Raw genomic sequence first — 12,241 nt, 5'->3', positions numbered from 1 at the left:
CCTTATGCCTCCTTGCCCGCCCAACGGACAGGAAGAATGGCAGACTGCTTTCCCTCCCAAGAACTGATAAAAGTCAATTAATTAATTTTCAAATCTCCGTCAGTATGAATTATTTACACACGTAATCCACTTCAAGAAGGATGACATCAGTGGAGAAAGGAGGATTACAAAATAATGAACAGAAGTTTCAACGCATCAAAGCCAAAGGCAGACATTTTTAAACCTGAACGAAGCTGTATCTCATTATTCAATAGTTTGGGAACCAGGGCTGGACTACAGATTTGTTTTTTGTTTTTTTGTTTTTTAAATCCAGGACTGTAAGCATATCTTCTGAAGACCATTATTTTCGCATTCCTTGCCCAACATAATTTTCCATCTGATGGTACCTGGCCCAAAGCAGATATTCAATACATCTGGATAATTTTGAGCGAGCGAGTGACCGTGTAATTATTAGAATAGGTGCAGAAATAAATTGAAGTCAAATTACAGTCCATCGTCACCCTGGGCCATTTGTGATGTCAACAATGGGGCACAGGTGAGCCGGGCTCATCAGTTAATGAGAACCGGCAAAGTCAGGGTCCACACATGCTAAGTGTTTGAAACAGCATCCAGGAGGTGAGTTCCGATGGAATGACCACTTGGCAATGTGCGCAAATATTTTCATTAGGACATGAAAAAAACCACTCGTGCCCCCTAATTGTTCTAAAGAAAATGTGGAAACCCTCACAAGACTAAAAGTAGAGTGTCAGTGTAACATAGGACTTATTTTCAGAGATAATACAAATTAGACTAAGACAATTTTGTATGTTACTGGGGCCTAATACAGACAGTCTGCTCTAATCTGCATAAAATAAAAGATCCTTGATTTAAGCCTGACCTTCAAGTGGTTTCAATCTAATCGGGAAGAAGAAAGACAGAAAGAACACCTGTCCGTGGCTTTGAAGCATAGTTGTTCAACAAGCAAGTTTGCATTCAAGAGATGTTACAGAGCTAGCAAGAACCCCCTTTGTAAAGCGACAGCTCTGGTGGGATTTAAGCAAGCAGGCCACTACTTTCCAATGAGTTAGTTATTCAGGGAGGCGTGGCACCCTGGGCGGAAGCAGGTGTGCTCATGAGCCCTGCAGGCATCCTGTTTCCGTGGAGACACAGGGCATCTCTAGTTGCCATCCAGTACACTTACTCGGCTGAGCATTTTGCTGGTTTTCAAAGCATGGTCTAAAAACAGGTTTGGGAGATCTGAGACTGGCTCGTGCATACTTTCGATGTCTTTCTTGTACTTCACCTATGAAAATAACATGGAACAAAATACCGTCTAGGAGAAGAAAAAGTGCTTTTGCATTATCGCCATCATTACTTTTAATACACCATAAAGTACCGTTTAGTGGTGAATTAACAGGCGAATTTACAAGTAGCCACTAGATGGTGCTCATTTACTACTGAATGAGTAAAAAAGTTACTTCCGGGGACTTGACCATATTTTGATAATTGCTTTTATTGTTTACTTATTTTAAAAGGGTGATGTTCACAGAATCAAGTAACTTTAATAGGCATTCTCTTTTCAAAACAAAAAGATTAGCAACTTTATTCTTTAGAAATTGCTACCATATTTTAATTACCCTTTGGAGCAATTTCAGGGCTTTTGGTGTTTTTCATCCTATTGCCTTATAGAACTTTTCCTTTTTTTTTTTCCAACCATTTTGAAAATATAATAATATTAGTAATCATACTAAAATACTAATAGAAAATATTTGATCATTTACTGTGTGTCAGACACTTTCCTAACCACTTTACACACAGCATGTATTTAATCACCACAACATCCCTAGTGGAGAGGTACTTTAAGTACCTCCATTTTACAGATGAGTAAACTGAGGCACAGAAAGATGAAGGTATAGTATTAAGAGGTAGAAGAGGATTCAAATCCAAGCAATCTGATTCTAAACCTCGTGCTTCCAAGCACTATGCTCTAGGTTCCTTTAAGTGTATTCTAACTCTATTTGCTTTATTTTTTACACGCACACAGGCTAAAAACAAATAAGAAAAGGAAAGGATTCTGATATTCCCAGTGATCCCCAAAGACCCATTTTATTTATTTATTTTTTAAAGATTTTATTTATTTATTTGATAGAGATAGCCAGCGAGAGAGGGAACACAAGCAGGGGGAGTGGGAGAGGAAGAAGCAGGCTCCCAGCAGAGGAGCCTGATGTGGGGCTTGATCCCATAACGCCGGGATCACGCCCTGAGCTGAAGGCAAATGCTTAACCACTGTGCCACCCAGGCGCCCCAAGACCCATTTTAATTGTTGGTAACAAACACAAGTGAGTTAAGAAACACAAATAATACCTAACATCCGGCAGGAGTTGAAAGGTTTACGTGATCTAACAAAGCAACAGTTCAACAATTCTTCATCTCGATATGTGGAAAGGTATCCCATGCATCCTTCAACTATAGCAACGTGGCCCATTTTCTCCCCTGTTTCTGTTTTCACACTCTGCCTAATTTAATAAAAATTTAAGGCATCTTTTCTTGTAAACTGAAACTTGATTACTTTTAAAAAACATAGGATGAAACCAAATCTGTGAAGAAGTATTTCATAGCATTTATGTAAGGGGTAGGAAAGAAGCCATAAGCCGTTACAAGTGCAATTTCTGAAAATTTCCTTATTATAAACTATCGTGTACTAGGTTGTACTTTACAGAAGCCCAATTTCCTGGCCATAATTGCCTGAGTTAACTATTGTCATAACCACTAATTTAAGATATTACACACTACTTTTTTTTTTGCAAAACTCTATAATCTAGTTCTACTCTTGATCACATATAATAGTTTTATTAAGAATACTATTCCTACTTATTAACTAAATAGCAATCAGTAACCATTAATAGTAACTTACAATAATACATTTTTCTCAAAAAGGCTTCCGGAAAATACGCTTCAGTGTTTTCAACTAAAATTACTTGGAAACTACATGATCTTGATTAACTGTAAGTTATTGCAATATACTTGGATTCTGGGAAAAGCAAGAATCAAAAGATACTGAAAATAATTGAAAAACTTACATCGCTCACCAATGCGGTGGCAAGCTGACTTTGCCTAAAAGAAGCACTTTCAAGAGGATTGTAATGATGTTTCTTATCCTTCATTTCATTATCAAATTTTTCTTTGTATTTAATCTGCCATAAAAGAAAAAAAAACAGGATAAATTAAATAGCACATTCATCTTTAAACTTTCAGAATGACACAGTTGATTTTTAATTAGATCAGATAAAAGCTACCTTAAAAACAAATGGTAGCAAAGTTGAAATTCCTGGTATTTTTCCCCTGGTAAAGCTTAATTGGGCATAAAATTTTTTTTTATGAAAAAACAACCTCTACTTGAACATTGATCATAAATGCAATTAGGCATGAATTCAAATCCTATTAACAAGAATTATACGCTAAAATCTCAGGATTTTTAAATGTCAGTTTCCATTTCTGCACTCCTGTAATGTATGATCAATTAGAAATTGAGACCACAAACGAATGAAAGTCTATTACATTTAGAAGATGGAACCTGAGCCCCAGAATTTGAATGCGAATTTTCCTAAGGGAGTTATTCCAAATATGGGACATGGTTCGGACTATGGGTTTTTCTCATCATTTTCCATTTGTTCAAAAATTCATTTTTAGGGATTCCATTTTCTGAGATGTCCTGGCTCTATTTAATGTCAATTTTTATTCCTCTGCCTCAGCTCTCTGCAGTTGTACTCAGCAGCAAACTACCTGTAATGTGCACCCTGGATTATTTTTTTCCCTTTTTAAAGTGGTCTTAGGGCAATCGAAGAAAGGATTATCCACTTATCCTACAGGACTATATAATTCTCTATGGATAGAGAAATATGCGGATGTCGGTTATGATAACTACTTGAAATATAGATACAAATTCCTTACCAAAAACAAAAACCAAAAAACTAGTTACTTGAATCTCACACACCCTTGGATGCCTGTCTCCAGGAAAGGATACACAGACCTCAAAAGCAGAACTGTTTTGTTCTCTTGGAACATTTTTACAACATTTTGTGTTCTTACGGCGTTCTCATAATGTACCTTTATTCATACATCTTAAAGCTTGGAGTAATTTTTATTAAGAAGCAATTTGGGAGTGGCTCACATTATCTTGTTTACTCGAGTGTCTATTGGGTGATGTCTTCCTCAAGGACACATGTCTGATACCTGTGAGGGAAATAGCTAGTGAACATCTTGGGGGGGAATTCGTTTGGGAAAGATTCCAACATCCTTTACAGGAAATATTTTCTGTTGCAGTTCTAATTGCTAGCAATAGCTTTCTGGTAGTCACATTGCCTCACAAATTCAAGCAAAACCTCATTTATTCTAATTAGTTGGGAAGGACTCTGTAAAACAAGAAAAAAATTCTGATTTTATACAAATAAATATTTTATGTCTTGAAATCAGGGACAATACCACCAATGAAATAAATCTAGATTTCATTCACTACTTTCCACAGTAACTGGTACCACATCAAAATCTTTCCCTACCTGGTCCTCCCCTAAATACACAATTCCACTCCGTTAGCACTCTCTGCGTCCCTCTGCTAGGGCACTCTTCACCATATTTTCCTCTATGCTTTTGTCTCTCTAGGTTATTGGTGCCCCAGGGATATTTACTTGACAATGAGAGAAGACTCTCTTAACTGACTTCTCCCTGAATGGCACTCCTGACTCAGCCAGATTCACTAACAGTCTCCACTTACTGAGTAAAACATTCTAACTGATGGCCTGGGTGCCCTGAACATGCTCAGCTGGTGGGTACTTAACCCATCAACCAATCCAGCTATGTATGCAATCGTGGCTTGCATCACGTTTTCCTTCAGTTATTCGAATTCTCCAACCCCGGCCACCATGAGTGTCTTAGTTACATATTAGCTAAGAGGCAAAAAAAAGGTTATATCCTCTCTGAGAACAGAGAGCCTGTCCTACTGTCTGCACACAACACAGAGGGGGTGGAACTTGGAAATGAGCCCAACGCATTCTCACCTGCTAGGAAATCTGGCTGTTGTTCTTCCTAAGTGAAGGCATGTTTCTGGAAAGCAATCATCAATCCACATTAAGATGGCTCATCCCACCTCATGGTAGGAACTCAACACAGACTCAGCGTAATGAGTAGAGGAAAAAGGAATCATCACAGTGTGCATTGGTGATTGCTTTTCAGAAATCCATGAGGTGGGATGGGTTCCTTCCTGAGGCTGGGAGTGCGACTAAGATACACTCTGTCAAGACTGGAGCCAGTAATCTTTCCAACAGCAAACCTGACTGGATCACACATCCTTAAAAGTGGTTTAAAGTTACGCCCAACACTTCTACTCCCATTAGGCAGGATATAAACTTGCCAAAAGTCAACTGAGTTTGTCCCTAACCTCGTTTATGCTAGCTGTGTTTATCATAATGACATCATTTAATTTAATACTGCAAACACTGACAAACTTACTATGAAAAAGAAAGCTATCCCTATGAAAACTATGTTATTTCCATGAAAGACTTAATGCAAGCAGTTCCCTAAAAATAAATGGCTATCAAATTAAGGATAGTCAAGACAACCAGAAAAGTCAGGAGTGGGATATAATAATATAATAAATAATATATAATAATAATATAAATAATATAATAAATAATGTAGAAGGTTCTGGAACTCAGGTAGATTGGCAGTATGTCTTTGAGCAAAATGTCTTTCAAAATGCAATTCATAGACCAATGCATTGTGATTATAGTTTGTAAGAGAAACAACACAAAACTCCAAACCACAGCTTCATATGCAAAGGAAAAGACATTTCACTACATCCAAAGGTTGGTGAATAAATGTACACATACGTGTTTTGTGTTAAACAAAAATGTTAAGGTACGTGTACGATCTTTGTACTTCCTCCTTCAACCAACTTCTTCATTTAACTGACTGACTACAGGTCTGAATAAGATAAAAGGCTTCCACTATACATATATTATATATATATATACATACATATATATGTACATATGTGTGTGTGTGTATATATGCATGTATGTATGCATATGTGTTTATACACCTGTGCCCACTAAGTCCCCACCTGTGAGTGAGGCCCTGGGGACATGCAGCAAGAAATGAACTTGATCGCATCCAGGCATCACTGCTGATGGTTAAGCACAAAGACAAACTCTGGAATGGTGGACTGGCTATAACAACAGAGGGCAATGACAACCATGGAGCCGTGTTTTGTGGCCGACCCTCTTCAAGTCTTGGGAACTGAGGGTATCTATGTTACGGCTTGAAGAGAGTGTGCTTAGTGAGTGGAAGGGGGGAAAGGGATGAGTAGGGGGCATCCTGCTAGAGTGTGCCCCAGAGGCAACAGCATGTGGAAAGCCAGAGAGAGGCACACACAGCATGGTCAAGGAATTTAAGACCACAAGGGCAGCAGAAGACGGAGATTACAGGAGAGACTAGAGGGCTGGAACGACCACGTCCTACAGAGCCCTGTAGCTGTCAGGGATCTTGGTCTTCATCCAAAGGCCAGTTGGAAGGAAATCATTTTACGCATGTCTGTGACTTGAGCAGATTTGCTATTGGAAGGATTTCTGACTCCAGTCTTGACCGGGTGTACCTTGGTCACACTCCCAACCTCAGGAAGGAACCCCTCCCACCTCATGGTAGGAACCCAACACAGGTTCAATGTAATGAGTAGAGGAAAAAGAAGTCATTGGAATGAGGATCGATGATTGATTTTCAGAAATATACCTTCACTTGGGAAGAACAAAAGCCAGGTTTCCTAGCACGTGAGAAAGTGTCAGGTTAATTCCCAAGCTTCACCCCTTCTGTGTGGCCTCTGCCCCTAGTGTAACTGTGCCGGCGTACAGAGAGCACGAAGGGTTCTCTGTGCAACAGGTGATATAAACTGTTTTTGCCACTTAGCTAATTAGATGGTCATGATGCCTGAGTGGGAGAATATGAATAACTGAAGGAACACTCGATGCAAGCCAGCCTTGCATGGCTGGATTTTGATTAGATTTAAATAGTTCAATACAAGCAGAACCCTGCATTTTTTTCACCTGATGTTTTAAAAGATAAATTTATAGTAATACTATGCTGTTATTAAAGGTGAGTTTTCCCTGGAAATACTAGATGGGACTATTTTCTAATTTTGGACAGATTTTAATTATCTGTGTATGTCTGCTCTCCCATTTGACTGTGAGCAAGGAATAGATCTTCATTCATTTTTTATCCCTAGTGCCTGGCATAATGCTTTGACTAGAACTGGCACTTACTATATGTTTATTAAAGAAATAGATAAATTAATGATGAAAATGATAGACAAAACCTCTTTTTTATGACTCACAAAATGAGCCACACCCTGAAACAGGTGTTGAAACTCTAAAGCTTCTCTAATTCTCCAAGTACACACACACACACACACACACACACGCATATGCACACCCACTCACACACACCCACTCATGCACACACACAGTCACTGTTAAATTGATTGAAACTATATGCCATTAGGAAGAAAAAGTATGTAAAAGGAAATGAAAAACAATAGATTTAAAAATATGATATTGAAACTGTATTGCACTTTACAGTTTCTGCTGGACTTCTATTCATTCATTCATTCATTCATTCATTCAAGAAATATTTATGTAATGCATACTCTGTGTCAGTTACTGGGCTCAAGAGTGTTCTACTGAAGAGACTGAGAAATCCATTGGTAACTGTGTTCAAATATTTGAAAAAATTTACAAATGGCAATTGTCCTGCTGCAGAAGGTAAAGTTAGTACTGACAGGCAGAAGTTTCAGCCAATGAGATTTCTGCTGATTATAATGAAAAGAAGTTACATTTTGGCTAACACCTGTTGGATGTGCAGAAATTATTCCAATGAACATTAAGAAACATTTTCCTGAAAGCCTTCTCTGATGTCCCAAAGTAGACTATGTACTGCTGATATATCTTTGAAACACCCCACATTTGCCGATCACACAGATCATACCGCTATAATTTTCTGCAAAACTGTCTGCACCATGGGTCTTCCCCATTAGAGCTTACAGCCTTCACTGGGGCTGGATCTGTCCTGTTCACCCTTGAAAATTCAGCCCCAAGCACAGCGTCTAGTGTGTAATATCTGCTTCGGTAACTGTTTCGTTTGAACAAACACATGGATGGATAATAATGCAAAGGGATTCTTTCACTGAAAGGCAGGACCAGGTAATTCCCATGGTGTCTTCAAATTTTGATATAGCCTTGTGATAGATTTTGATGAGAACTTTAGTTTTTTTCATTTCTTCAGCATATGTTTACTTATAATGATCGTTTTTAAGTTTTAATATCCACCTCAATGCCTCAGGATCATTCTTTTAAAATGGGAAGATACCAGTTTTGAAGGATCATCTAAGTATGTGATCCTACTTTCAAAAGTTGTTAGCATTCTATCTGTTCAGTTGGCATTTCCTAAGGCATTCTCTGTATTAACCTCTGTACTGGGCACTGGTTTTACTTCTTCCTGAGGATAACAAGCTTACCTTTAGGTGATATAATCAGAAATGATCAAGTAGGCATTGCTGAACACTAGAGATCACAGAACTGATGTTTTGGGGAAGAATAATAAAAATCCCAAATTCGCATTCTTTCAAAATATGCATGGGAATTTGGTAGCGTCACATGTAGCAAGCACTGGTCAGTTTAGGTCCCAATGAGGGTAGGCTGGATGCATAAATTACACATCTTAGTAATAATTGGGCACATAAAATAAGCTATGCAAAACAAAATGCCATTCCAATGCAATATTCTCCTGAAAGTATTTAATAGAAGTCTGATATCTTAAAAATATAACAAACTATAATAAAATACTCTCGTGACATTACTAATTAAGCACGGAGTAATGCAAATGATCCCAAAACTTGTGATTATACTTCATGCAAAATCATGGTTATGTCTGCATGGAGGCTTGAGATCCATTCACACCCTTTTTCTGCCCATTCACACTCTTAATTCATGATTCAAATATAGAAATGTATTACAAACTCTCTCAATACCAAATTGTCTCCCTCAGACTTACTCATCTAACTGGCACATGACTCCTCTCTGGAAAACTTTATTGTTGAAGATTTCTACCACTATTATGCATTGGGCTATACACCTAAGACTTGAATTTTAAAATTTTGTCTAGACTTTCCAGGTTATTTCTGTAGTATGAAATTAGTTATTTAAAATATATCTGTCACTCCTATCCTTGTAATAAACGTAGTAAGAAGCAAAGTGCTGTGAAATTTCTTTCTCTCTAAGCTTGAGTACTCCGTGTGATCTGCTTCAAAGACGCCTAAGGAACAACAATGCAAGGGTTTCCATCATTAATTAATAATAGAGTAAAATATCTGCATTACGTACAAACCACACTTAGCAGACACTGACACCCAACTGTTTCTTACCTCTTGCTGTAAGGTTTGCACATAAATGAAGTGAGAGAAAAAATGGTTTCAACGGGTCCCTTGCTCACCTTCTGACTCATTCACTCACTCACTACACATAAACACCCAACATCCTATCCTATTTTCAACCCACACTTCACACATCTGAGTGTCTATCTCTTCACCCACACTCACATCTCCAGAGTCAATGCCTTCCCTTGACCAACTGGTTTCTCAATACCATTTGAGAAAGGGAGAAATAGTGTTGGGTTGGGTAATTTTGCTCCAGTTTTAAGATAAATGTTATCCCTTATGTCTAAGTCAATCACTTTGGAAATAAATGAAAAGTTATTTACACTCATGACTGATTTTATTTACATTATAAATGTCAAATCTAATGGTCCTGATGTTTACCAACCTTTTTTTTTTAATATAGGAAAGGTATAGAGGATCATACTCCTGAAAGTTTATAAGGAATTTTAACAGATCAATCAGGACTTTCAGGGGCCCACACTTAGAGAAAACAGTGGAACAGTTAAACTACAACAATATCACTTAAATTCATTCCTCATAACTGCTTCAGGACGAGGCTGTGTTTCAATGATCTGAAGCCTGACTTCTAAACCCTGTAGTTCAAAACTTCGCCACAAGGGGCGCTAGGCTTCACATCACCACCTATGGCTCAGATTCAGAATCAGAAAAAGGCAGAAAAAAGCAGACCCCAAAGGATAGCTTTTAATCACAGCCAAAGAAACAATTGTTAGGGGGAAAAATGGAAACTTGGATAAGTATACCTTAATTATCAGCAAAAATGAAAAGTAAACCAATAAACACAATGCCATATCTCTATACCTCCAATTTTGGATGATACTGAACTAAAAGCTGTCAAAGAAGAGAGTATAACCAGATTTTTATGTAGAACTTGCCATAAAATTAATAGTATTTCCAAGTCTGAATTTTACACAAAATCATATCCCTGTCAGCGGGGAGCCTACTTCTCCCTTTCCCACTACCCCTCTCTCCCACTGCACTCACTCTCTCTCTCTCTCTCAAATGAATAAATAAAATCTTTAAAAAAAAATACACACACATATATAAATATGTGACTAATACAAATGGTGTTAAGAACAATAAAGAAAAAGAACTGAGAATAAAGGAGAGAGAGAAATACAATTTAAATTGGCAACTCAAATACATGACCTTGAAGCCAATACTTGGGTGTAAAGAGGTTCGTTGGGAGAGTGCTTGCCAGGAAGGGAAATGGGAGATTCTCCAAACCAGTTAACATCCCCATTCAATCTGAGGATAATATTTATAATTAAATTTTAATGGCAATCTAAAATGCACTTTTTATGTTTCAAACCCATTCTTATCAATACATCACATGCAATTTTAGAACAAACACTAGTTATTATAAACACAAAAGTTTCCTTGATGTTATAAAACTAAAAGAATTTCATTCATCACGTAGATAAATTTCCAGTAATAAATTAAAATGATATATGAATATATTAACAAATTAACTGCTCTTAGAAGAATTTTTTAAGATGGTGGCTTCAACAGTTACTCCACTAATATTTAAGATACTTGTAAATACACCAATCTCATTAGCTTGACACATGAGATTTCACTTTAATTTTTTTTACTTATTTTCTCTTAATTACTTGACCATAATTGTATGTGCCTTCTAAGTTTAAACAGGGAAACTTTACAACTAGGGGGGCAAAGCTATTGTACAGGAAGGGTTTTGTGTTTCCACTACCTTTTCTGGGTTTCATCCCACAGAGCATAATTTACTGGTAAATTGGGAGAATTCTACCCCTTGCTTTCTCCTTCTCGGCAGCTCTTAGCACCACAAACCTCGAGCACCGCCTCCTCACTGCCCCCTCCCTCACACAGTGCTCCTGCCACCCCACCGTCTGCTCTCTCCTTCCTGCACCTGCCCCCAGGCCCCCTGCTCCTTGCCATTCCGAAGTCACTTCCCTTCTCAGTATTTCTTTGCCTTTGAGCACTCCTGTATTCACAATCTGACATTAGGTTAGGAGCAAGAGAATATGTATGTGATCTTCGGAGTTGCCAATGAAAATAATAAACCATACTTTCTGCCCTTGTCTCTAGTTCATACACATGAAAACACAAATGGAACACATCAAGTTCATCCCAGAAGTCCTAAATATTCATCTGCCCATTCCTTTCTTCTGATGAGTTTCTACACTATGAGAGCAACAAGCATGTCATGGAGAAAACAAAGATGACAGATATAATGTAACTCGCAAATTACAACCTGCTTAGGTATCTGATGGTTCAGTCGCTAAAGGATTTGGATTTTTTTTTAACCTGTCTAAAAACCGAGATAGGAGCAAATGGTAGGATTTTTGGTGACTGAATTTGAAATACCAAAATAAAAGCTCAAATACCAAAATTTTCTGCTAAGAACTCTCAAATAAGGGGTGCCTGGGTGGCAAAGCGGTTAAGCGTCTGCCTTCGGCTCAGGGCGTGATCCCGGCGTTCTGGGATCGAGCCCCACATCAGGCTCCTCCGCTATGAGCCTGCTTCTTCTCTCCCACTCTCCCTGCTTGTGTTCCCTCTCTCGCTGGCTGTCTCTATCTCTGTCAAATAAATAAAAAAAATCTTTAAAAAAAAAAAAAGAACTCTCAAATAAGATCATGAAGGAATGAATTTCAGACTGGAATCTAAAGGCCAGAGTCTATTCCTGCTTCAATCTGTGCGTGAATTCTCATAAAAACGCAGAGTGGAAATCTATTCTGAATATCGGCAGTTAAATTATTCTTGTGAAGTTATATAGTGTTTCTGGGG

At 38.0% G+C, this 12,241-nt stretch overlaps 1 protein-coding gene across 4 annotated transcripts in view; it reads right to left on the bottom strand.

Moving 5' to 3' along the window:
• Window positions 1-12,241, bottom strand: part of NEBL (nebulette) — a 336,315-nt gene that overhangs the window by 68,721 nt on the left and 255,353 nt on the right. For 2 of the 4 annotated variants that reach the window (XM_045787423.2, XM_087857636.1), the window contains exons 8-9: window positions 3,060-3,173; window positions 1,181-1,282 (exon numbers count right to left, since the gene is read on the bottom strand). The exons of the other annotated variants lie outside the window; for them this stretch is intronic. In XM_045787423.2, coding sequence (XP_045643379.2) covers window positions 1,181-1,282; window positions 3,060-3,173 — 216 coding nt within the window. The remainder of the gene's footprint in view (window positions 1-1,180; window positions 1,283-3,059; window positions 3,174-12,241) is intronic. 4 annotated transcript variants of the gene reach the window in all.

The sequence above is a fragment of the Ursus americanus genome, chromosome 31 (assembly GCF_024610735.1).
Source record: "Ursus americanus isolate L20-20 chromosome 31, mUrsAme1.1.p, whole genome shotgun sequence".
Lineage (NCBI taxonomy): Eukaryota > Metazoa > Chordata > Mammalia > Carnivora > Ursidae > Ursus > Ursus americanus.
This window is presented reverse-complemented; position numbering and strand designations above follow the sequence as displayed.